Source organism: Tursiops truncatus, chromosome 16 (assembly GCF_011762595.2).
Source record: "Tursiops truncatus isolate mTurTru1 chromosome 16, mTurTru1.mat.Y, whole genome shotgun sequence".
In the NCBI taxonomy this organism is placed as follows: Eukaryota; Metazoa; Chordata; class Mammalia; order Artiodactyla; family Delphinidae; genus Tursiops; species Tursiops truncatus.
Genome location: NC_047049.1, coordinates 78,799,964 through 78,827,008, shown reverse-complemented (window position 1 = coordinate 78,827,008; position 27,045 = coordinate 78,799,964). Strand labels below are relative to the sequence as shown.

Sequence of the window (27,045 nt, the reverse complement as noted above, 5' to 3'; positions counted from 1 at the left end):
GATCTTAGTTGTGGCACGCAGGATCTTTAGTTGCAGCATGTGGACTCTTAGTTGCAGCATGTGGACTCTTAGTTGTGGCATGCATGTGGGATCTAGTCCCCTGATCAGGGATCGAACCCGGGCCCCCTGCATTGGGAGCGTAGAGTCTTAGCCACTGGGCCACCAGGGAAGTCCCTGTAACAGTTTAAAAAGCACATTTGTATCTTCATGTCTCTGAGTGCCACACCTCTGTGTCCTAATTGATCTTCTGTTCATGTGCTAACTTCCAGCACTGCTCTGTACCAAAACAGGATTTCAAGGAGTAAAGAAAAATCTAGAATGTCCTCCTCGCTGTTACGTAGATGGAAAACTGTTCTTACATCCACACATCAAAGCCTTAACTTTTAAGTCTGTCCTTCTAGGTTATTTTCAAATATAGACAGAATTAGAGAGAGTTGCATAACGGATCCTCCGTGTACCCACAAGCCAGCTGTCAACACGCTGAATCTTCCCATTCTTATCTCCTGCATCCCACACACCTCCCCCACCCGCTTTTGAGTTTTCCCTGGCATATTGGGTTAGTAAGTTTCGGCTAAGCGATGCTGCGGTGATGTGACCCTGACCTCAGTGGCTTCCGGTAACCAAGGCACGTGTCCTTGACGGATGCATGTGGCTTTGCCCTGGGACCAAGGCAGCAAGGCGAGCCTCACCCTGTGGAAGACCCACTCACGGGTGTTCCTGAAGGAGGTCCTGTGCCGACTGGGCCTTGACCCAGAGCTGAGAGAAGTGAGATTTGCTAGAAGGAAAAGTCAAGTCACGTCAGGCCCTAAGAGGAGCACAGAGGTGTTGTGTGTTCCCATATCGATGGTGTGATGGCGTTCCTATCAATTCGTCTGTAGTCCAGAGGCAGGGAGTTAGCATGTGAAGTTCCCTGATTAGGAACATGTACTCCAGGGGAAGTTAGTTAGCATTTGAGAGACCGTAACTAGGAATCCGCTCTCCCGAGCTCTCAGCAAGGCCTAAGTATAGACTAGAGTCCATGAATTAGCATAAGGATTACTACAAGTGTTTTCATGGGTAACGTGGATGGCTTTTCATTCAAGTTACGTAGGTTGACTAGAGGTGTTTTTCATCTCCTCTTGCACGAGGGGGTATAAAACCTTTAGAACCCAGCAAATGGATATCCTTCACCATGGCATTCCGGCTCGAGGACTCGGCCGTCTTCCATGCTCCGCCACTTCACCAAGCATCCTGAGGATTCTGTCACCTGATTGGACCAGAAGGTGGTAGAAATCTGGCTTCCAGAGAGTGTGGTATCCGCCTCCACCCAGCCTTTCAAGTAACTGCTTGTTGCAGTACCTAAAGGAGAGAGAACTTGAACTTCCCTATGCTAACCATAGGTTGTGTGGCTATGTAGTGCCTCTTTTCTTTGTAGAACATACCACCTAGTAGAGAAACTTTGTGGGAGGGGTCTCACCTACCTTTAATCATTGGAATTTCCTGGGGTCTACCCATAGGAACGTGGTTGTGGTGAATGGGGCCTTACTGGGCCGTTGACAGTGAAGGGAGTGAGAAGTTGAGAGGGAGCCTTTGGATTTTTCTGTTGGAATGGGGGTCGTTAGTGTTGTCCCCAGCTACAGAGAGGCCACAAAGTCCTGTGTTTCAGATTGTCCCTGAGTGCTGTTGTTAGGTGTTTCGCTGTCACCAGGGCCTGCTTTACCCATCAGTGTGGTAGAGGAGTGTTGAAGGATGGAGGGAAAATGAAAATGTGGGCAGAGGACAGGAGAGAATACAGACGTCTTCTCACACGCCTAGTGGCCAGTCTGGAAGAGCGTACATATTGTCGAGAGAATTCAGGTAGTGTTTTCAGCATCCACAGAAGAGTTTACTTGCTCTGAACTTCCTGGGTACCAGCGTCTGTGCATGGATGCTTTGGTGTCATCCTAATCACACCTCCAAGACGTAGGAGCTATTGTTCATATTTGACAGATGAGGAAATGAAGGCATAACGTTTTGCAGGGTCACGCAGCTAGTCAGAAGCAAAGCCGGGATTCAAATTTAGGATGTCAGATTCCTCGGCCCATTTCCCTAAGCACCAACTTTGGTTTACACGTGTGGTATTGCAAAGGACTTTTTTTTTTTTTTAATTGATTTATTTTTTTGCGGTACGCGGGCCTCTCACTGTTGTGGCCTCTCCCTTTGCGGAGCACAGGCTCTGGACGCGCAGGCTCAGCGGCCACGGCTCACGGGCCCAGCCGCTTCGCGGCATGTGGGATCCTCCCGGACCAGGGCGCGAACCCGCGTCCCCTGCATCGGCAGGCGGACTCTCAACCATTGCGCCACCAGGGAAGCCTGCAAAGGACTTTTTTTGTTTGCACTTTTCTCCCTGTTTTCTCAATGTTCAAGAGCATCAGAGTCTTTAAGGTCCAATGGAAGAGAAAGAGAAAGTTTATTCCAGGAACCTCTGCCTTTCAAAGGTATAGAGACTTTTCCACCAAGGTGAAGTAGACACCTGTGTTTTCCTGCCAGAAAACCTTGGGACGTCACTGCTCTGAGTCTCTGTAAAGCGAGGGGTGGTTTGGTCCAGCAGGCATCCAGGGCCCCTCCACCCCTTTACACCAGCCAAGAGTTTAGGACCACTACTAGCCTGGATTTAGGCTTGGGGCCAGACAGGAGCTATGCTGCTTATCTGCATGGCGGGGCTTGGAGATTCAGGGTCAAGTATATGGTGTGTCTTCTTCTGTCCTCCAGCACTTTTTCCTTCACCTTTACCCTGTCTTCCACGGGGCAAGGTGCCTGCTGTTCCTAGGGGAAAAGAAATTGGAATTGTCTGCACAGCATCCGTGCCCCGGGGGAAGATGCCTACCAGCATGAATTTTCAAACCCTGTTCTAAAAGTGCGTGACTGGGAAGCCTTTACAGTCTTAGAACTTTAGACCTCAGGGAAGTAGTGGCTGCAGGATAATTAGGTCAAACCCAAAGGCGCACCTGAGGGAAGTGGCGGGTGGAGGAAATATGACGAGAAAGGCTTGTTTAAAATACTGGCGCTTTCGGAAGGACTAGACCCTTGTTCTGTTGCTTCCTTCAGTTTTTCTTCTCATTGTTTTCCTGTTGTCAGACATTTCTAAGACGTGGTCAGGAATGGGTGAGAGAGGAAACGAAAAAGAAATCACAAGAAGACAGACTAGAATATGACGTGTGACTCCTCAGCCGCGCTGTTTTGCACAACAATCAGGCTCTAGATCAGGATTCCAGCTCTTTCGTCAGAGGTCCCAGGGGTGGAAGGTAGGTCTGTGTGTGACAGACACACGGGGGGGGGAGCGGGGGCCTGCACAGGTATGCTGACCCCTACACAAGGAGCGGGGACGGGGTGCTGCCTCACGCATGGCAGCAGCAGCCGGGGTGAGAATGCCGGGCCCGTGGATGTAGAGCGTCCTCTGTAACCGGCTGTAACGTCTGCAAGAGGCTGGTGTGGAGGGCACTCATAGGGGGGGTATGAACCCTCTCATCCCTGTTCTCATGGAATCGGGACCAGGCAGACCAGGGGTGACCTAAACATTTCTTCTGCATTAGCTCAAAGGGGAACAGAGGTGGAAAGAAATACTGAGAGTAACCCCAAAGCAAAGGCAGCAGTGAACTAGAAACAGGGACTTCCCTGGTGGCACAGTGGATAATAAGACTCTGCACTCCCAATGCAGGGGCCCGGGTTCCATCCCTGGTCAGGGAACTAGATCCCACATGCGTGCTGCACCTAAGGAGCCCGCGTGCCACACCTAAGGAGCCCGCGTGCCGCACCTAAGGAGCCCGCGTGCCGCACCTAAGGGGCCCGCGTGCCGCACCTAAGACCTGGCACAACCAAATAAATAAATATTTTAAAAACAAAACAAAACAAAACAAAAACCCCCCAGAAAAACAGTGAATTAGAAACAGACTGGACCAAGCAGAAGTCTCAGGTCCAGGGGAAAATCAGGACAGGCCAGTGTGCTGCCTAGATAGCTGTCGATGAAAAAAAATCAATAAACAATCAATAATAAGAATAGAAAAGAGTGTTACCTGAGCCATCTGAGGACTATAGCCCGGGAGCCAGCTTCGCATATGACTCTGAGAAACTGCTCCAGAGAAGCATGGTTTTCGACACAGTTTTATATCTTGTCAGAATAAAGAACGTCAAACAAGTCAGGGATCCATTCCTTCAAGGTTTAAAAGAAACAGACCAGCACATGCACAGCGAGTCAGCACAGCCTTAGCACCTGCGAAGGCAGGCTTGTCATCAAAGGAGCCCCAGCCTTGGTATCCCAGGAAGGGAGGCATTTAATCTTTGTGTTTTGTCTGGACATTCTTTACTTCTGGTCAGTGTGCCCTTTTCTTTAAAAATTAAAGCAGATGTACAATGTAGATTTGACAGGCCACAAACAGGTTGGGTTTTTTTTAAGTTTATTTATTTATTTTATTTTATTTATTTTATTTTTGGCTGTGTTGGGTCTTCGTTAGAAAGCGTGGGCTTTCTCCAGTTGTGGCAAGCGGGGGCTACTCTTCGTTGCAGCGCGTGGGCTTCTCATTGCGGTGGCTTCTCTTGTTGCAGAGCACGAGCTCTAGGCTCGCGGGCTTCAGTAGTTGTGGCACACAGGCTCACTAGTTGTGGCTCGTGGGCTCTAGAGCGCAGGCTCAGTAGTTGTGGCGCACGAGCTTAGTTGCTCCGCATCATGTGGGATATTTTTGGATGAGGGCTCCAACCTGTGTCCCCTGCATTGGCAGGCGGATTCTTAACCACTGTGCCACCAGAGAAGCCCAAACAGGCTATTTTTAGTTAGCATAAAATTCAAGTTATCTCTTGTATTAGCCAGAACGACCTCCCTAAATCTCAGTATGTGAACATTTCTTTTATCACAGCCTAGCTCTCACCCAGGGCCCCGGACCCTCAGGGCAGGGTGAGTTTCTGGGAGCTCCCAGCACAGGTTAGCCATGCCCTGTGGTCATTGCGTTAGGTCTGATCTGTCTCCGAGTATTCCGTGATTTGGGAACACACAGGGATTTCTCCAGCTTTTATCGCCCACGTCGTCAGCCATCATCGCTCCTCTGTGTTTCCCAGTTACCCCTCATCACAGCCCCTATGGCCTGATTTAAAAGATTGGTAAACACACGGTTCAAATCCTGCCTCTGCCGCGAGCTTGCTCTTGGAACTTCGGGAAACGGTCTGATCTCAGTGTCTCTTTTTCCGTAAAATAGGGACTTGGCATGCTTATCTCAAAGAGCTGATGTGAAGATTAAAGGAGACGACACTTACAAAGCAAATGCCTGGGTCATAACGTACCAAATGCTTTACATTCATTTTCTCTTTGGAACACTCTTCCCAGGTCTGCAGGGGAGACCAGAGTTAACAAGGACCAAATATGAGGGTTTTTTTTTTTTTTTTGGCCGTACCACGCGGCACGTGGGATCTTAGTTCCCCGACCAGGGGTGGAACCCACGTCCCCCGCATTGGAGGTGCGGAGTCGTAACCGCTGGACCGCCAGGGAGGTCCCGAGGATACTTTGAAGGTTCTAGGAATTTGAAGTATCATGAAGTGTCATTGTAATTACGTATTGACCTTATTCCCTGACTTTTTCTAAATGCTCTCAAGCTCATCTCCCCATTCCCATATCCACTGCGCTGGATTCTTCCTGGTTTGGTTGCTAGAATAAGCTCAGGCTTGGCACTGCTTCTGGGCCAGCCCGACGGGCGTGCCTCCCTAGAGGTAGGCTCTGGTTTCGCTCTCCTTCTGTATGACGTGTCTCTTTATTGTGATGCTCTGGAATCTTGGGGCCTTGTTGATCCTGCAGGAACTGCCCCTCCCAGGCTTAGCCAATCCCGAGATGGTAAAGGGCCCACCTGTGAGTGTGCTTTTCCTATCCAAACCAGCCAGTCCAGAGCCCTCACCCCAGCACCTCCTTTATCGGGCTGTCTCTCTGAGATACTCTCCCGCCGCCCTCGTACCAGGGGACTACCCCAGGGCCGGGTACCAGACAACTAGGGCCAGCCCCTGCATGCCAGAGCCTCCTGAAATGACTCCAACTAGGCAGCCCTAAGCCTGTTTACCCTGCCTCGTCTGTTCCCTTCTGGGGGACCACAATACATGGGGCTGCGTGGAATCCTGGGAAAGCTATACTGAAAACCGGAACTAATCTGGTGATGATCTCATATTGGCTATTGGGTCACGTGCTACCCTCTTGCGCCTCTGGTAACCTAACAAGGGGATTAAGTGACAGTGCTCAGTAGGTGGCCACTTGAGCAATCTGGTGCTGGGGAAGGTACAGAGAGATTAAGAGCTGATTCTCTTTCAGAGGGAACAGGCCTCTACCTGTCTCTACCACTGCGCCACCAGGGAAGCCCAGGTTTCCGCAACATTTATTTACGCCTCTGATAATTTCGATTGTATGAAGCAGGGCTTCATAAGGTGATCTTGGCTTGTGAGGATAGGGAGAGGCTGGTGGGAGAAGACATTATAGGGATACGTGTCTTAAAAATAGATTGAGGGGCTTCCCTGGTGGCGCAGTGGTTGAGAGTCCGCCTGCCGATGCAGGGGACGCGGGTTCGTGCCCCAGTCCGGGAGGATCCCACATGCCGCGGAGCGGCTGGGCCCGTGAGCCACGGCCGCTGAGCCTGTGCGTCCGGAGCCTGTGCTGCGCAACGGGAGAGGCCACGACAGTGAGAGGCCCGTGCACCGCAAAAAAAAAAAAAAAAAAAAAAGATTGAAGAAGGTCTAAAAATAGGAAAAAGGGAAAGATCATTGTAATTTGAACTCTAGAGCTAAAAAACATCATTCAAGAGATTAAAAAATTAAAAAACAGTGCGAGGGAAAAGAAAACATATAGAAATGAAACAGTTGGGATCACTTAGCACTAGATAGTATTCATAGGACTAGTGTAAGGAGTAAAATGAATAAACACATATTTTATTTTTTATTTATTTTAAAATTTTATTGGAGTCTAGTTGATTTACAATGTTGTGTTAGTTTCAGGTGTACAACGAAAGTGATTCGTTTATGCATATACATATATGCATTCTTTTTCAGATTCTTTTCTCACATGGGTTATCACAGAATATTGAGTAGAGTTCCCTGTGCTCTACAGTAGGTCCTTGTTGGTTATCTGTCTTATATACAGTAGTGTATGTATGTTAATCCTAAGCTCCTGATTTATTCCCCCCACCACCACGTTTCCTTATGGTAACCATAAGTTTGTTTTCCATATCCGTAAATAAGTTCATTTCTGTTTTGTAATTAAATAAGTTCATTTGTAAGCACATGGTTTTAGATTGACAGGAAATGAACCCTGAAAGTTGTTAATGCTTAGAAAAGAAAGCATTCATAATAGGAATCCCAAAGTTGGCCAGGTTGCTCGCTGAAAAATTTAAATTAGAAAATTAAATCTTTTTGATTGGATAATGTAGAACAAACGGTCAATAAGCAGGTAGCAAACGGTGAAAAACTACATGTTGAAGCAGAATCATCAGAAAGAAAACAGTAGCAGAACAGTCATGCATGCGGTATACTATTCATGATAGAAATAAACTAAAACTGTGTTTTTCTGGAAATCTATGTATATGGAGCTAAATGCTTTGAAAAATTTCAGGAACTATTGGCTATAGACTCATAACAGTCACCTCTGGAGACCTGGAGTTGAAGAGGAGGTGGGTGGTCAAGGAGACGTTTTCATCAGTATTCTGTGAAGTTTTCCAATGAAAATGTACTTTCCATATTGAAGAATGAATCATTTTTTTACAACATACAGTTTTGATGGAAACTTTCAGCTGATGTTTATGTGAGCCTCTTTGGAATATAACTCATCCTCTGGGCCACAGGGCATCCTATCACATTTGACTGGTGCCTCTGCAGTTGTGTATTTATTTGTAGGCAAGGATTCCAGATGGAGTGTGCATACATTGTACCATGTTATATTAAATAATATGAATAAATGAGAGGTTGGTTTGTTTTTTTTTTTTGGCCGTGCCACATGTCTTGTGGGATTTTAGTTCCCCAACCAGGGATTGAACCCGGACCCTCAGCAGTGAGAGCTCGGACTGCTAACCACTGGACTACCAGGGAATTCCCAAGAGTATTTTTTTATACGGGCAGGGTCACCACAAGAGGTAGTGGTGAGCGGCACTTCTCTCAAAAGCATCAGGTACATGTGAAGAAATTGCACGTTTGTGACTTGCTGTAATGGACGGAATAGGAGCCCACAGAGGTTCTCTTGGATCTCATTCAGGAGGATGTAAATACAAGAAAAACTAGAAGGCCCGTGTCCAGCATGGCGTGGCTCCAAATTGGATGTTAGCTAGCCTCGTGTCAGGGCTGTTTAGTTAGAGTGACAGATGGCGAAGCCAGATTTCTTGGGAGACTGTCATCGGTGTGATGCGCCCCCTACGCCCTCACCCGCATGATACATGTCCTCCTACCTGCCCTACAGGTGCAGAATCAGAACAGAAAACCCAGCAATCGTGGGATAGGAGGCTACTCTATTAGAACATTTGTACATCCTAGTTTCGTCTCTGTATCCTAAGTTTTTGTTTTTTAAATATATATATATATAATATTATATTATTTATTTATTTATGTTTGGCTGCGTTGAGTCTTTGTTGCTGTGCGCGGACTTTCTCTAGTTGCAGCGAGCGGGAGCTACTCTTTGTTGTGGTGTGTGGGCTTCTCATTGCGGTGGCTTCTCTTGTTGCGGAGCATGGGCTCTAGGCACGTGGGCTCAGTAGTGTGGCTCGCGGGCTCAGTAGTTGTGGCACGCGGACTTCAGTAGTTGTGGCATGCAGGCTCAGTAGTTGTGGCTCACGGGCTGTAAAGCGCAGGTTCAGTAGTTGTGGCGCATGGGCTTTGTTGCTCCGCGGCATGTGGGATCTTACTGGACCAGGAAATGAACCCGTGTCCCCTTCATTGGCAGGCGGATTCTTAACCACTGCGCCACCAGGGACGTCCCTGGATCCTAAGTTTTTGAAGTTCGTTTTTCCAGTAGACTTTGCCATTCTCAATCTTTTGGGCCCCAAAATTATATGCATAGCCTTAGAAAAATTTAAGGAACACCAAATAAGTAAGGTATTAACATTCTGCTAAATCCTTCCTAGTTTGTAAAGGATGTTAATGTGGTTCTGAGATAAAAATATGAGCTTTGCTTTGCGATTTATCTGGGGAGTCAGTTGACTGAACTTGAGTAAATTATTCACTGCTTCATTATAATTCACTAGGACTGAAGGTTTCTGTCTGGTGCATTCAACTGTCCATTGCAAAAGAATTGCTGTGTACTCAGTAAAGCACTGAAAGTGTAGAGACTGCAGATGAGATATAAATTTTACAGTGTACTTTCCACTAACAAAAATTATTTATGCAAACATCAGAAGGAGAAACTGGCTTTCAAGAGGCACCTACACTTTAGTGATTTTTAATCTCTTAGTGGGAACACATTACTGACCGAAAAAAAAAAAAAGCATTACTGCAGACAGCCATCCTAGAGTCTTGTAATGATTATCTCTATGGCTTGGAGATAACATTTTAGTAAATGGAAGTTTAGTTAAGATTCTAATAAAAAGAGCTATTATCATTGGAGAGTAAAAACTGTAGCCTAAAGTATTTTAAAACTAGAAATTAATTTTTTTTTCTACTAGTACTGAAATCGTGTAGTTTATTGGAACAGATGCTACAGAAGAGGTGGGCTATGTGAAATAGGTGTGTTACACTTTTAGTGAAGATACTTCATAGCGATGCTACCAAACAGTAATAAAATCATGGCTTCAAGACTTTTACGTAGTCTAACAAATTCAGCTAATCTTATGTTTTCTCTACACAATTCCTGCCAAAGTCAATCCATCCCTTACAGTCTCTGCTTGCTCCCCTGTTGTCTCCTGATACTTTTGGTCAGAGGCTCATTACCAAATTTGTGAATCACTTTCCAGTCAGCTTTGTTGTGTTAAATAAGATTCCATGATCAGATTCTGTTTCCAGATCTCTGACCGTTAAAATATCCTTCCTCCTTAATGCCTGGCATGGCTCTGATTGGCCCCTGTCTTCTGTGATATGGGCTGCTTTACTTATAAAGTCTGATTCCTCTGTAATGTGTTTTTCCTCAAAAGTGAGGCATTCACATTTCTGCTGCTTCCTTTTTTTGCATGAACAGAATTCGACAAGCTTTCTCCATCCTTCATGTTACCCTCTGGAAACCCTAACTGACTCATCTCCCTCTTTAACCACGCCCGGAATCAGCTGAAGCATTCCAGGAGCAGCCAGGTGTGCGAGGACCAGATGGGTTCAGGACCCGATGCTCAGCACAGTGGTTCTCAATCCTCTGAGCGTCTGAGCTCTGGCATCTCTTTACAGAAAATGCACAGGTGTGGAGATATGTTCAAGTGGATACAATTTCAGTAGATTGCTGGGACTCCCTATTCGTTCATAACCTTCTGGGATAAACCACCTTGACTGTCGTGCTGAGGCCAGGCACAGGAGTAACCGGGGCAACTTCTTGGTGGCCACATAGACCTGGGCCGCCCCCCGTACCCCTGGAAACTGGTATAAAGCAGAGAATCCGGAGATCTGAAGCTGAAGGTTTTTCAGAGTTATTTCTAAGCAGGATATATTTTAGAAATCAGGTTTTGAAGCCACTTTTCAATAATAACCCCATGAGTGAGGGTTTTTTTTCAGAAGCTGATTTCACCCGAAAAAATGCATTTAGTTGGCTTTTTCCTGGACAGACTTGTTCAGACATGGGCATCCTTTCAGGATGAAGGGATTGTGAGATTTATTTTTTATTTTTTTCCGGTATGCGGGCCTCTCACTGTTGTGGCCTCTCCCGTTGCGGAGCACAGGCTCCGGACGTGCAGGCTCAGCGGCCATGCCTCGCGGGCCCAGCCGCTCCGCGACATGTGGGATCTTCCCAGATCGGGGCACGAACCCGTGTCCCCTGCATCGACAGGCGGACTCTCAACCACTGCGCCACCAGGGAAGCCCCAGGGCTTGTGAGATTTTAAAAACAGTCCGTTGGCTTCTCTCTTGCAGCCATTTGTCAGATGAAGTCTCTTGACTAGCTTGATTTGGGAATGACTGAAACCTAGTGGAAAATCAGAGACATAGGTTTTGACCACTGACCCTAACGGGTGGGGTTTTTTTATGTCTGTTTTGTGGACTATATGGCATCTTGGAACCTACAGAAATGACAAGGCGGAAAAAATGTTAACAGTTTGTGGATGTGCCGTTTAACCAGATCATCGAACAAAATATTTGAAAAGAAGCACTCAGCCCTGTGACCCGGTGTGCTTTCATCTTCGTTTATCTTCCTGTTTCTTGATGTCTGTAATCCTCACTGAGTCTTCCCCCATCTTCCCACTGTACCATCATCTGCCTGGTTCTAGTGTTTCGGAGCAAGCCTGTACTGGCTTTGGGTCCTAATGAGGCTCCTGGGGAGGGTTGGGGGGAGCGGAGTGGGGAGGGGTACACCCTCCTGGCACAGAGGCATCCTATCATGCATTTTCCCTGATGGCTAAGACGACGAAGCGTTAGCTCCCCCGCACACAGAGCTTCTGTTTCAGCCTAACAATGACCTCAACGCCAGGCTTGGATGTGTCGGGAAGAGCCGGGTGGATCTGACCCAGGGGGATGGACTTCCCAAATGTATGGCGTCCGCTGCTGAATCTTACTGCAGTAACGGGATACAGCCTTTGAAGGACCAACGTAAATTTCGTCTGGCTCATCTCCTGGGTGGGAGGGGAGGACGGCTGGACGGCAGGCGTGTGTTATTTATACGGTGTTTTCCACCTCTTCCCCTTTCAGGTTATGGCCACACTGTGCCCCTGTCCGACGGGGGCAAGGCCTTCTGCATCATCTACTCGGTCATCGGCATCCCTTTCACCCTCCTGTTCCTGACGGCAGTGGTCCAGCGTGTCACCATCCACGTCACCCGCAGGCCAGTCCTCTACTTCCACGTCCGCTGGGGCTTCTCCAAGCAGGCGGTGGCCATCGTCCACGCTGTCCTTCTCGGTGTGATCACTGTGTCCTGCTTCTTCTTCATCCCGGCCGCGGTGTTCTCCCTCCTGGAGGATGACTGGAACTTCCTGGAATCCTTTTACTTCTGCTTCATTTCCCTGAGCACCATTGGCCTCGGGGATTATGTTCCCGGAGAGGGCTATAATCAAAAATTCAGGGAGCTCTACAAGATTGGGATCACGTGTGAGTATTGGGGTTCATGGACTCTGCCCCCGCCGGGGCTCTGTTGGCAATTCCAAGCTCCACTCACCCACTCGTGGAGAGCCGCTCATCAGAGCCCTGACTGCTTTCCATGGATAAGTTTTCCATTTTGCCACCTTCCCATAACTTTCATTTCATCATGATTCCTTTCAAAATGCTTTAAGCAAAAGCCTTATTACTGAGACTTATTGTTTCCCAGGCACCTTAAAAGTACCCATCAATTTCTTACTAGTAATGTAAGAGACACTATAAATGACAGCACAAGAATGCACCACACAGAATAACTTGATAATCAACTTTTTAAAAATTTTTTTCTCGGTACGCGGGCCTCTCACTGTTGCGGCCTCTCCTGTTGCGGAGCACAGGCTCCGGACGCGCAGGCCCAGCGGCCACGGCCCACGGGCCCAGCCGCTCCGCGGCATGTGGGATCTTCCCGGACCGGGGCACGAACCCGTGTCCCCTGCATCGGCAGGCGGACTCCCAACCACTGCGCCACCAGGGAAGCCCGATAATCAACTTTTGCTTTAAAAAAATTGCTCTACTTTATTAACTATTTTAAGCTCAAGAAAACCAGGACTAGGATGTAGCCTGTTAGCAATCCATCATGTTCTTTCATTTACCAGGAAAATCGTAAACCAGTTGCTCATCTCATTTGTCCATCTGGTTCTTTTTTGAAGAAGTTAGACCATGTTTGCCGCTTTCAGAATTTTATATGTGGAAAATAGGCATAAAATTCAGATGGCCAGTGACTTATAACTTAAACAATGTTTTAAAAAGTCAATATAATGTCATGGAAAACTTAGAAATCCATTGGCAAGAAACTGTTTATTTTTGTGTGTCTGTTTCCTGTCTGTCCACAATGTGTAGAATTACATCATACTGTATGTACAGTTTTGTTTTTGAATTTAATTGAATTGAATGTTTTTATCCAGCAGGTTCTTATTGGTTCTCTATTTTATACATATTAGTGTATATATGTCAATCCCAGTCTCCCAGTTCATCTCACCACCACCATCCCCTGTACGTATAGTTTTCATTTCTGCCTTCTCGGGAATTTTTCAAGACTCAGCTCATGCCATGTCTTCTAGGAAATCACAGTACATACTCAGGCAGCCAGATGTTCTGGCCTGGCCCTATCCTGTAGTCTTAACATGACAGAAGGATTAGTTGAACTGTATGTATTTTCGCTTTTCTATGAAACCATGCTCACTCAGGACAAAGGCTTCACTAATAAACACCCAGTGCTTTCAGCAGTGCCTGGCTACCATACAAGTTCCATAAATATTTACCAAATGGTTACAGGAGTGATTGCACATTTCCTCTAGTTACCATATTTATCTTTAATATCCGCATAATATTTTATCTGGTGCCTATACCATCATCTAGTCCTGCTTCGATCAAATATTTGTTTGTTTGTTTATTTATTTATTATTTTTTAAAATAAATTTATTTATTTATTTTTGGCTGTGTTGGGTCTTCGTTGCTGCGCGTGGGCTTTCTCTAGTTGCGGTGAGCGGGGGCTACTGTTCGCTGCGGTGCACGGGCTTCTCATTGCGGTGGCTTCTCTTGTTGCGGAGCACGGGCTCTAGGCACACAGGCTTCAGTAGTTGTGACACGCGGGCTCTAGAGCTCAGGCTCAGTAGTTGTGGTGCACCGGCTTAGTTGCTCTGCGGCATGTGGGATCTTCCCGGGCCTGGGCTCGAACCCGTGTCCCTTGCATTGGCAGGCAGATTCTTAACCACTGTGCCACCAGGGAAGCCCTCCATCAAATATTTAGATTGCTTCCAGTTGGGGGGCATTATAAATAATACTGCAGTAAATACTTTTCTATGTTTACATGTTTTTCTACTTTGTTATCTTTCCAGGAAGTGGGCTGGCTGACCCAAAGTGAACATGCCCTTTGGTGACTCATAGATCATGTTGACCCAGTGCTTTCCAAATGGCCTATGAGTTTACAGTACCACCAGAATTACCTAATGCAAGACTTTCTTGTCTTGCATTAGGGTAAAATGTTTACCTCCTTCTCTGAATTTAAGTTTTTCATGACTTAAGAGATGTTGAATTCGTTTCTTTAATTAATTATGGTGGCTAGCTCTACGTTTCTCTTGTGCTAATTGTTTGCTCATAAATTTTGCCCAACGTTTTAATGCCCTCAATGTTTCATGTAGTACTAAATCCTTACAGAACGTTTTAAGGCTTGTTTCCATGTGAATTGTAGTTTTCTTAGGCTCTCTGAATAGTGCGTGTGCCAGGTGGAGCAAATGAACGTTCCAAAGATATATTAGTTTGTGGATAGGCTAAAGTCCCGCAGCTTTTGTCTGAAACATCATGGCTCTTTTTGTCAGCCCTCAAGAGTTCGACTACATAGTGCATAAAGGAAAAGGAGGAGATTAGCCATTAGTCTACTAACAATGTCATTGCTATTTCTAAAATATGCTATCTTATTACCAAACCCTAATAACCAAATTCTAAAGGTACTAGAAAACTGTCACTTTGCATTCTTGACGTAATCAGCCTCCTTGTTCCAATTATGCTACCGATTCTGACTTCCCTGGTTCATTTATTTTCTGAAAATAGTCCTCAAACGTTTTACCATTTGGGGTCATGAAACTGGGATTTTTGTTACTCTTTGAGTTTTCATTTTCGTGTTTTTGTTCCTTTCCCTGATGAAAACCATTTTTTTTTCTGAAAACCGATTTTAAATGCCTTGGAATCGACTTAAAATTACCATTTTCCTATCATGGATTCCAAGGAATAGCACTTTACCTGAAGCAACGGGTTATCTTTCATTTTGGAGTCAGAAACATAGTATTTGAGGAATGGTCCGTGTGCCCCAGAAACGACTGGTCACATAATGGAAAGCTTAGTCTGCTAGCGGGGCCCCAGTGAAAGTGTAAATAACCACACCCAAAGACCTTGTAAGTATCCACATCTGTTCCTTTTTTTTTTTTTTTTTTTAGTATTTATTTATTTATTTGGTCACGCTCGGTCTTAGTTGCGGCAAGCGGGCTCCTTAGTTGTGGCATGCGGGCTCCTTAGTTGTGGCATGCGAACTCTTGGTTGCGGCACGTGGGATTTAGTTCCCTCACCAGGGACTGAACCCGGGCCCCCTGCATTGGGAGCGTGGAGTTTTTTTAACCACGGCACCACCAGGGAAGTCCCTCCACGTCCATTCTTAAGGGAATTTTCATCTAGCTTAAACTGTAATGTCTACTGCTAAAAGCATTGAGTGCTGAAAAGGGTGGCAAGCTTTGTGCCAAGCACTCCTGATAATACGTCAGAAACTCTTCCTAAATGTCACTGGCTTTTTGAGAAGCACTGATTATACAGTGGAGGGGAGGTTGCCCTTGGGCGAGTACAGTGTGTTATCTCTCTTTAACAATGCCTTATCAGTCCCAACTTCTTTTTTTCCCAGAATCACACCATGTGATTCTGACTCATCCAGGGTTGTAGAAGGTTAAGTCATTCTTTTTTTTAATTTATTTATTTTATTGAAGTATAGTTGATTTACAATGTTGTGTTAATTTCTGCTGTATAGCAAAGTGAGTCAGCTACACAGATATACATTCTTTTTCATATTCTTTTCCATTATGGTTTAACACAGAATGTTGACTATAGTTCCCTGTGCTGTACAGTAGGACCTTGTTGTTTATCCATCTTATATATAATCGTTTGCATCTGCTAACCCCAAACTCCTAATCCATCCCTCCCCCTTGGCAACCAGAAGTCTTTCCTCTGTGTCTGAGTCTGTCTCTGTTTCATTGATAAGTTTATTTGTGTCATATTTTAGATTCCACATATAAGTGACATCATATGGTATTTGCCTTTCTCTTTCTGACTTACTTCACTTAGTTTGGTAATCTCTGGGTCTATCCTTGTCGCTGCAAATGGCATTATTTCATTCTTTTTTATAGCTGAGTAGTATTCCATTGTATATATGTACCACATCTTTATCCATTCACCTGTCGATGGACACTTAGGTTACTTCCATGTCTTGGCTATTGTAAATAGTTCTGCTATAAACATTGGGGTGCATGCATCTTTTCAAATTAGAGTTTTCTCTGGATATATATGCCCAGGAGTGGGATAGCAGGATCGTATGGTAGCTCTATTTTTAGTTTTTTGAGGAACCTCCATACTGTTCTCCATAGTGTCTGGACCAAATCTACCTTCCCACCAACAGTGTAAGAGGGTCCCTTTTCTCCACACCCTCTCCAGCATTTGTTATCTGTAGATTTTTTAATCATGGCCATCTGACTGGTGTGAGGTGATACCACACTGTAGTGTTGACTTGCATTTCTCTAATAATTAGCGATATTGAGCATCTTTTCATGTGCCTGTTGGCCATCTGTATGCCTTCTCTGGAGAAACGTCTATTTAGGTCTAGGAGGTTAAGTCATTCTCCATTTTTCTCTGGGTCGTCCCTCTTTGACCCATGGAATTCAAAACATCCCTAGAAATTATAGAAGTGGCAATGGATTTATTCATCAGCAGATAGGTTGCGTCTTGCGTGGCTTGATCGCACTGAGACGCTGTCATTTCTCTCACACAGGTTACCTGCTTCTGGGTCTTATTGCCATGTTGGTGGTTCTGGAAACCTTCTGTGAGCTCCACGAGCTGAAGAAGTTCAGAAAAATGTTCTATGTGAAGAAAGACAAGGAGGAGGATCAAGTGCACATCATAGAGCACGACCAGATGTCCTTCTCCTCCATCACGGACCAAGCGGCCAGCGTGAAGGAGGACCAGAAGCAGGATGAGCCTTTTGTGCCCCCCCAGTCACCGGCCTTTGCCGACGGTGCCGCGAACCAGTAGGCTTAGGGCTTTGCCGCGCTGTCCCAGAGCGCAGGCTCAGGGCAGTGGGCGGAGGCTTCACTTTGCTCATTTTGATGAGTATGTAAAAGCCAAGGTGACATTTGAACAAATATCTACTGTCTGCAAGATTTTTTGCATAATGGAGCAAAGGAAGCTCTTACTCTGGAGGACTGTCTTAAATCCGAGAAAATGGGGTCTGTACCCGTCATTCATATGTGACAAAATTATCTCGACTTTACTAATAGGTGAACAACACTTGAAGCAGGGTGCCTCTGTGGAGAGAAGCAGATTTTATACTTTTCGTTGGGGACTTTGGGATTTGCATTTAAATCATTTAGCTGATGGTTAAATGGCGACATTTATATTTAAAAGCAAAAAAGAAAAGCATAGAGATGTGTTTTACAAATAAGTTTATGTGTCCTGGTTTGCATGTGCCCATCTAAAATCATTATTTTTGTAGACTCTAAGTTAAACCTACTATTTATAATGACTAGATAACCATTAACTGTGTACATATAAAGTATAAATATGTTTATATCCTGTACATACGGTTTAGGTCACCGGATCCCAGCACACTTCTTAACCCAAGACTGTAGAGATTTTCCCTTTTGATTTCTCTTTATACTGAAGAATCAAAAGTTACTGCAATAAAATAAGGGGAATAACACACTTATGAGTGAATTGCTTTAGTATTCTGCTACAATAAATGTTTCTACCCTCCCGCAGTAGTATGGTCTCAAATGTCTAAAATGTTTGTAAGCATTTCTCTGGAGGTGAACAAGTAACAAAGAATATGATTTTGTAAAGAAAAAAAAAGAAAAGAAGAAAAAGTTAAGATATTTTGTTTTGAAAGTGAATTATGATTTGCTCTCACCTAGTACTAAAGCACAGAACCGGAACACAGACGCTCCAAACGAACAGATTCTGTCAAATGAGTCCGAGAGTTTTTTTAATTTATAAGTTGAATAAATAAAAATGTTAGTTGGTTGCAGTCGTATGCTTCAATATATCAAGAAAAGTTTTCCTCCACGTAGATAATAGGTATGCACTCTTTGGTAGCAACCATAAAGGCAACACTTAAATGCCGTACACAGGACGCTATTAGGAATTTTAGAAGAGAAAATTAGACCCTGTGTGATGACGCATGCTCAGTGACCCACTAGCCAAGTCCCAGTCTCCCGTGCCCAGTCGATGATGCTTGACATGTTGGTAAAAGTCAGCATCCTGCTGGGGAGCCAGCTGAGCAGAGTATCCTCTCCTTGGGGCTCCCACGGAAGCCTCTTCACCTCCTTCACTGTGGGCCCTGGGCACACTGTTACCAGCTCTGTCCTGCTCACTGCTGTTAGCCTTCAAACATTGTATCCCCTGACTTCGAACAGGGCCCTTCTTTATTGTATAAAATCCCATCTCGTCTGAGAGTGGCAAAACCAAGAGAAGGAATGACATCCACTCTGTAGCCCCGGTGCCTCACTCCATAGCTCCTGTAATGGGGAACCGTCCTCGGCGGATCCTTTCCAGTGTTTAATTCCAAACGTGTCCTCCTGTCCCTCCGTTCTGGGTTATCCTGCCCTGTAAGCACATTTTTGTCTGCATTCCAGGCTGACTGTGTCTCCATGGTGGGAGACGGCTCACCCTGGGTCGGTAATTGAGTAAAGGGCTGGACTAGAGACCCCTAGGAGGATACATGCTTCCTGGGCAGGACTGGGTTTGGAAAGTTCACGGTGATCACAGTTCTTGGCATGGTGCTAAGATGCTGAAGAATGTAAATTGGAGAAAAGGTGGATTATACCCACGGAGTGTCATTGCATTTTATTCAATGCAGGAAACAATGATATGCCACCGCTGCTCGACTCTAATGTGAGAGGGGAGTGCAAAATACAGAAAACGAGGAAGAGCCTAAAGGGAAAATTCTGAATCAGGATGTCATTCATAAGCATTTGTACGAACCACAAAGGCAACATTTAAATGCTGTACATAGGACGCCATTAGGAATTTTAGAAGAGAACGTAATACTTCACTTGCAAACCTTTTGTGAATCTGCAGAGAATACCCTTAACTAAATGCTAAACCTTAATACCCTTCATATTGTTTTTGTTCTTTTTCATATGAAGGATGAGTTTCAAAAATTGGAGCAGGTTTTGCCTCCCTGTCAGAAATGAAATGTAAGGGAGAGTGTCTTCTCCAGACTTTCTTTTTGTCACTGGCCAAGGGACAGATGCTGCCCTGGAGTCCTGAGGAAGGGGGAGCTGTGTCAGCCAGAGAACAGAGGCAGGGTCCCCTGGGGGCGGGATGAGGAAGTGAGAGGCTGGGCCAGAAGTGTCATTGGAACCCTCTGGTTGGAGGTGAGCAAATGTGAAGTTGAAGTCAAAGTGAACACTAAAGAAGAGGATTCTGGGGGAAAAAAAAAAGGATTTGGAGTGAGCAGAGTATAAGCTGAAGGCTGGAAGTCCTGGGCAGGAGTCTTCTAGGCTGAGTTCTTAAGAATCCCACAGAACACCCGCAGGATAGAGAATCAGCGGAAAGCATTGTCCTTCATTGTGTGTGAATTTAAAGTCAGGCGTGTCCAGTAGGTATGTTGATTTTGGAGCAGGAGATATACTCAACGAACGGTAGCTCAGAGTAAGCATTAGCCTCCCCCAAATCAAAGGGACTACAGACCAAGGCACTGGAGCCGTCTCCCAAAGAATCTTAAAAAGAAACCCATGGGACAGATAAAGTTTGGCCCAAATAACTCCATTTATGAGTGGCTTCAGGAAAAAATGTTTAGGAATGTCTGGAAAACAGTCAGTCACGCTCATACGTCCTACAGACCAGCCTTACGTGCCTTTTAGGAAATGAATAAGGAGCTATTTGCAAATCTTGAGATGTCACGGTAACTGAAGTGGTCAATGCAAAATGTTTTTAACCCTTTAAAATTATCAGTAGCACACTGGCTTCTTACTAAAAGCAGCTAATATTTGCTCCAGAAAAGAGTTCATTTTAAATTGACACAAGCATGCATTGGAGGGCGATCATGGGATTATCTATCTCTCACGCAGAATTCAGTGAGCAGAATTTCCCAATTGCGTGGCATAGTGCATCCATTTGGTGATTTGCTGTTAAATCTTCCATGCTGAGGAGAGCTGTGATGAATCCCGATATCCTCAATTCAGGAAGGCAGTCAGTCCTTTTGGGATGTAGTTTCAGAAATGCATACATGGTCAACCAGATCCTGGGCAAAATGAGAAATAACCCTTCCTTAGAAAGCTGAAGTTGAAATAATACAGTATTTACCATTTACTTTATTCAACTGTGCCCAGTAAGATTTCAGATATGTGTCTTTAATACATTTAAAGTTTTCCATGTACTGATGTATTATTTTCCAAGAGTTTTACTTTATGAAAATTTGGTACATCCAAGCTTTCTGTATGAGGCAAAACATGAGATTGTTTGCTGAAGACAATATTCAAAACATCTCACTTATCTAATAATGTGCTGTCAGATAACCTCAGCTTTCTTTTTTTTTTTTTTTTTTTTTTTTTTGGGGTACGCGGGCCTCTCACTGTTGTGGCCTCTCCCGTTGCGGAGCACAGGCTCAGGACGCGCAGGCTCAGCAGCCATGGCTCACGGGCCCAGCCGCTCTGCGGCATGTGGGATCTTCCTGGACCGGGGCACGAACCCGTGTCCCCTGCACCGGCAGGCGGACTCTCAACCACTGCGCCACCGGGAAGCCCCAACCTCAACTTTCTAAAATGCAATAATGAACCCAGAAGTAAATAAAAATGATTTTAAGTATTTTTCCCAGCCTGACAGTCAAGTACGTTTAATAAATAAGCCCCCTCTTGGCTTCCCTCAGAGCTTATACTTACTTTGCACACAGGTCTCAAAAAATTACTGCTCTGATTTCCCAACCCACAGAAAATAAACGCGCGTGCTGCTTCCCAACAGTTCCTAGACTTTCCATGTTATAATTCTTGGTGGCAGAGTACAAAAAAAAAAAATTGTCTCAAGACGCAAGTTGGAAGTAATGACCATGTAGTTGCTTGGGCAGCTTTAAATGAGCAGTTTCTCTGTTCTGGTAAAAGCATCCATGGTGCCTGCACCATCCCCTTGGCCTCCTGTGCTCCGCATCGGGGAAGAAGAGTTTACTTCCTGACCCCTCTAGCGTACTCAGGAGGAAAATCGTGAGATGCTCCAGGAACGAAACAACTCTGTTATTCACAACAAGCTGGATCCATTCTAAGCCAAATGGCAGGACATGCTCAGGTCGATATGATTGTAAAAGTATAAATTTGTGGCAAAAATGGACTTTCCACGTGGATAAAAATTTGCTTGGCCGCTTGTGTGTGGTTTGTGGATCTGAGTGTATTGCCACCCCGGCTGAGAACCTTGTGTTAACCGCTGGTAAGTCCACCAAGGAGAGCAGGCTTCTGGGAGCCTGACATGAGGGACAGACCCAGATGAAGAAGAAAAGACCTGCCCTCTGAAACCTTCACAGGCTGAGGCAAATAGTTCCCGGGATGGCACGGTATTTTTATTGATGTTATTTCAGTTACACAATTTTCATAACAATGTTAAACTCTGTTTGATATGCTCTGTTTAAGGAGATAAAAGAAAATGTATTTCCATACAAAATGATTAGAATTCGTTTTTAAGGGCCTTGCTTTTGAAGTGATCATTTCCACTGCCTAGGAAATTCCCTTAGACTAAGCATCTCACTTTGCAACAGGAGGTAGCGTGGTAACGAAAGTATAGCCTCGCTGCCATTGACATGTGAAGATGAGACCACTGCTTACATCTTCTGTAAATAAATTATGTATCTATATTATTTATTTTTAGTTGAAGAAACTGAGTTTTGAGAGTTTTTATATATAATTATATGTACATCTATCATATAACTCAGCACTTAATTTCCATTTCTTAGCAGTGGCTAGAAACCCAGAGCCCATCAGCCATGAGGTATTTAACCTTCTGATGAAGGTTAAATAGATGCTCAAAGACATCAGCATAATTTACCTGAAACTCCTGCGTTACTTTGTTCGTGCTCTGTGTAAACACTGTTCCCTCAAATTGCTGCATTCTTGGGAAAAGTGTCCTTTTATTCATGTGCTCGTTGCATAATGAACGCTTTCCTCTGTGCAGGTGTTCCCAACTTGGCACATGGTGTAATGACTGCAGTTTAGGACAGTGTGACCTTAAAACTGGGACTAAGCTTATTTCCAGCCATTAAGCAGTGACCAAGCTAGATTTTAAGGGTCACTGTAATTATTTTTTTTTATTGGAGTATAGTCGATTTACAATGTTGTGTTAATTTCTGCTGTACAGCAAAGTGATTCAGTTGTACACATTCTTTTTCATATTCTTTTCGATTATGGTTTATCACAGGATATTGAATATAGTTCTCTGTGCTGTACAGTAGGACCTTGTTGTTTATCCACTCTATATATAATAGTTTGCATCTGCTCATCCCAAACTCCCAATCCTTCCCTCCCCAACCCCCTTCCCTTTGGGAACCACAGTCTGTTCTCTATGTCTGTGAATCTGTTTCGGTTTCATAGATGAGTTCATTTGTGTCCTATTTTAGATACCACATATAAGTGATATGGTATGCTATTTGTCTTTCTCTGTCTGACTTACTTCACTTAGCATGATCATCTCTAGGTCCATCCATGTTGCTACAAATGGCATTATTTCGTTCTTTTTTATGGCTGAGTAATAGTCCATTGTATATATGTACCACATCTTCTTTTTTTTTTTTTTTGCGGTACGCGGGCCTCTCAGTGTTGTGGCCTCTCCCGTTGCGGAGCACAGACTCCAGACGCGCAGGCTCAGCGGCCATGGCTCACGGGCCCAGCCGCTCTGCGCCATGTGGGATCTTCCCGGACCGGGGCACGAACCCACGTCCCCTAGCATCAGCAAGCAGACTCTCAACCACTGCGCCACCAGAGAAGCCCAGCCCTCTGTCAGCTTTTAAAACCACATCATTTCCTTTCTAGAGCAAGAACTTGGAATGGCTGTGGCATCTGCCAAAGGGTGTTTGATAAGGTCAGCCTGTAACCTCCACTCCTCGTGCTTCTGGAGACCTGGGGGCTAATCCTGGACGCTGTGAACCCACTTTGTTGGCCAACGGAGGGGACTCCAAACACTGCCTGGTCACTGCAGATTATTTCTGCAGCTCAGAGATGTAGAAATGGGGCTGTCAGACCACCTTCCCTTAACTCTGCTCCTGACTCAAGCCAAAGGGGCCTAAAGTGGGGGGCAAATCTCATCAAAATTATCAAAACCCAGAGAGGCCTTTTAGGACCAATGGGCAGACAAAGCCTGGGTGGAAGATATGCTTGTGCTGTGGATATAAGTAAGCTGAAAGGTTAGATGTAAGGGAGATGCTAAAGGCAGTCGGAGGGCTTTGAGATGCTGAATCGCTCCCCTCGTGACCTGTCTTCAGTGTTGGCTTCTGACAACATGGATGGAATCCATTTAGCAGCTCGGCTTCCTCAAAACCTTTGATGTGACTTTCTCTCCTCAAATTTAGGCTGTCTCACCACCTACTGAGAAGGTCTGACACTTTCACAATGACAAGAGTGACTTAATTCAAAATGAGGCAGAATCCTAAGACAATGTGAATTCTTGGCAGGCTCCACGGGGGGCCTTGGGCAATCAGTCTCACTATTTAAGTTTCATTTCCCTCATTGCCAGCTTTGCTTTCCCTTCTCCACCTTTTTTTTTAAATTGAAATATGTTTGACATATAACATTGTGTAAGTTTAAGGTGTGCAACGCGTTGATCTGATACATTTATAGATTGCAATTTGATTGCAATTGTAGCGATAGTTGGAACTTCTATCATATCACATAATTATCATTTCTTTTTTTGTGGTGGGAATAATTAAGATCTAGCCTCTTCACATATCCAGACAAAACTATAATTCAAAAAGAAACATGCGCCCTATGTTCATAGCAGCACTATTTACAATAGCCAAGACATGGAAGCAACCTAAATGTCCATCGACAGAGGAATGGATAAAGAAGATGTGGTACATATATGCAATGGAATATTACTCAGCCATAAAAAGAATGAAATAATGCCATTTGCAGCAACATGGTTGGACCTAGAGATGATCATACTAAGTGAAGTAAATCAGAAAGAGAAAGACAAATACCATATGACATCACTTATATGTGGAATCTAAAATAGAACACAAATGAACTGATCTACAAAACAGACCTCACAGACATAGAGAACAGACCTGTGGTTGCCAAGGGGGTGGGGGGACGGGGAAGGAAGGAGTGGGAGTTTGGGATTAGCAGATGCTAGTATATATAGGATGGATAAACGACAAGGTCCTATTGTACAGCACAGAGAACTATATTCAATATCCTGTGATAAACCATAATGGAAAAGAATATGTAAAAGAATATATATATACATATATATATGAATCACTTTGCTGTACAGCAGAAATTAACACAACATTGTAAATCAACTATACTTCAATAAAATTAAAAATAAAAAAGATCTAGCCTCTTGGCAAGTCAAAGTAATTAGAATTCTGCATCTTGAAAGATGGAGTAGGGGTACTTTCCCTACTCCTCCCGTTAATTCAACCCTGCACATTATGTGTAAGATAAACACGAGAAGAGTGAAAAGTGGAACCATGAAAGCCTACCAGCTATGGAACTCAGGGTCCAAGAAAGACACACCACAGAAAAAACTCGTCCCACCACATTCATGGCAGCAAAGACAGAGTGGGGAGCATAGACTTCTACCCTCGCTAGGCTATAACAAGGCACCCCAATGCCCCGACTCAGGTGGTGTCAGAAAAAGCCAAGCAGGGGCTATGGACTGTCCGTCAAACAGAGATAAGCCTCCACTTGTGCCCACTCACCCCGCCATACACACAGCATCAGCAGAACTAAGACACATCAGTTCTTCGGTGTTGGGAAATAACTCTCCGTGGGCATTTACATATCCATACACAAAGCCTTCTGAGCAAAGCTTACTGGCAACCTGGGTTAAAGGATGATTGAATGGCAAACACGCTTTGGAACTGAGATCCTGTTTATTGCTGTGGAGGAATTTGAAGTCTTATCTCATCTGGAGATATTTGCTTACATTCAAAAGAGTGAAAAAAAAAAAAAAGCAGGGCGGGGGCAACTTCCTCTCCCTAGAGAGTATCTGTTTACAATGCAAAGCAAAGGCCTTTCTCTCTCTCCTCCCAACCCTCTTACCCTCACCCACGCTGCCCAGAGAGGAAAGGCAGGGCAGATGCGCCAGCCAACTATATAAGCTCCGAGTTTCATAGCTTGGAGGGTCCTCTCCTGTGGTACAACCCTGCACGTGCAGGTGTATCACTCCACAGAAGCCGGTCCTGCTGCAGCGCTCTGTGAGAGCAAAGGTCTATTCTGTGATCCAGAGACCTCGTGTTTCCTGTCCAAATAAATTAATATATATATATAAAAACTTGACAGACAGGTTCTCTTGCAAGGCAAGTCTTACCTTCCGAGAGCAAGGCTTTTTAAATTTTTTTAAAATTTTTTTCCAAAGTTGAGGGTTAGCAATGAAATTCCCTACCAAGTGGCATGTTCCCATTCATCATGCATTGCAGATTTCCTACCCTCCTCCCGTTTCTTTGAAGCTTTGACACACTTGTCTGTGATTCATCTCACACAACAGATCTGCCCCTAGAGAGCCCTGTTACCCATACAGAGCCATCCTATTACAGGGTTCTGCTGTTCCTATAGAAACTGCTCCGTGTCTGGCATCCCCAAAAGAACCGTCGTTTCATCTTTTGTTTACTCCTTCTAGGTATTTAGGGGAAGTATGTGCCTGATGATGCGGCAGGAAGAACAGGCCATGTAAACCCTTCAGCTCTATGTCTTATCAACAAAGTTCCGGGTCCCCTGCCTAGCTCGGTCCCTGCCACATAGGGAGGACTTGCTGCCACGTTACTATCGAATGCTTAGCTGCATGAATGAATGGGTCTAGGCTACATGTTCATCCTTCTAACTCGACTTTTACTGCCACTTCCGTTTCCTCTTGCTTCCCGTTTTATTTGCTGCCATCGCTGGCTCCAGCTCGGTGCCCATTTGTCCTGACCGCAATCCGCTGGTGTTCTAATGGCCTCATCCTGCACTACTGCCAGCCTTCACCTCAGTGTCTGTGCCGGTGCCAGTTACAGCTCTGTCCCTGCAGTTTCTAATTTTCTCTTCCTCCTCTTTTCTACTTCACCCCCTGCTATGTACCAATATGGCATTCATTTCTAGATTCTTCTGTTGTTGTTTCAAAACTGTTCCCGTGAGCCATGCTGTTGAGTCCCAATATTTTCTCTTAGCCCCTTCCCCTCCATGGTTTGGCGACATGTCGCACTCTATCTTCTTTTTTCTCCCAGATGGATTAAGTGATTTTGTCAGGCCATTGGACGGGTGCCATGGCTAATTCTGCCTTATTTCTAGTGTCTTGCAGGCAAGCTACGTGGGGAGCAGAAACTTCTTAATGCTTCATTTATAGTGAGTAAAAAAGTGGAAGTGAGGATAGGGAACTGACATTTATTTTATCAACACTTATGTCTTCAGTTCTTACAATGCAGCAGGCACAGTTCTAGGTACTCGGGACACATCAAGGAACAGAAGACAAAAATATTGCCCCTCAAATACTTGCCCTTAAAAGAGTTAACATATAAGAAGTCACTTACTCAGCACCAGGCCCCATTGAGAGAATTACATATATTATTTCATTTTATTCTCACAGCGACCCCATAAGCCAGGTACCGTGCCCAAAATGGCACTGGGAAAGTTCTTTTCAATGTCTTTGTTCTCTCTTCTGTGAAAAGTGGTGCATGCCCGTCTCATAAGATAAATGTTAGGCGAGGACACTAATAATTGTTGAGCGCCTACTGTGTGCTGGGCATTTTTTTCTAGTTACTTTGTAAGCTTTTCCTCACCAACTCTATGAAATGAATAGTCATGTCTCAATTTCCAGATTAAAAACTCTCAATTTCCAGAATAATAGAACAATTTGTTTATGAAAAAGAATATATATACATATACATGTATAACTGAATCA

General features: G+C 44.8%; 1 protein-coding gene across 1 annotated transcript in view; it reads left to right on the top strand.

Moving 5' to 3' along the window:
- KCNK1 (potassium two pore domain channel subfamily K member 1) overlaps positions 1–17,732 on the top strand; it is a 50,710-nt gene extending 32,978 nt beyond the window's left edge. Inside the window, exons 2-3 of the mRNA XM_033841825.2 lie at positions 11,779–12,174; positions 16,745–17,732. Of these exons, the coding sequence (XP_033697716.1) occupies positions 11,779–12,174; positions 16,745–17,004 (656 nt within the window). The 3' untranslated portion in view covers positions 17,005–17,732. The remainder of the gene's footprint in view (positions 1–11,778; positions 12,175–16,744) is intronic.
- Positions 17,733–27,045: the final 9,313 nt, after the last annotated feature.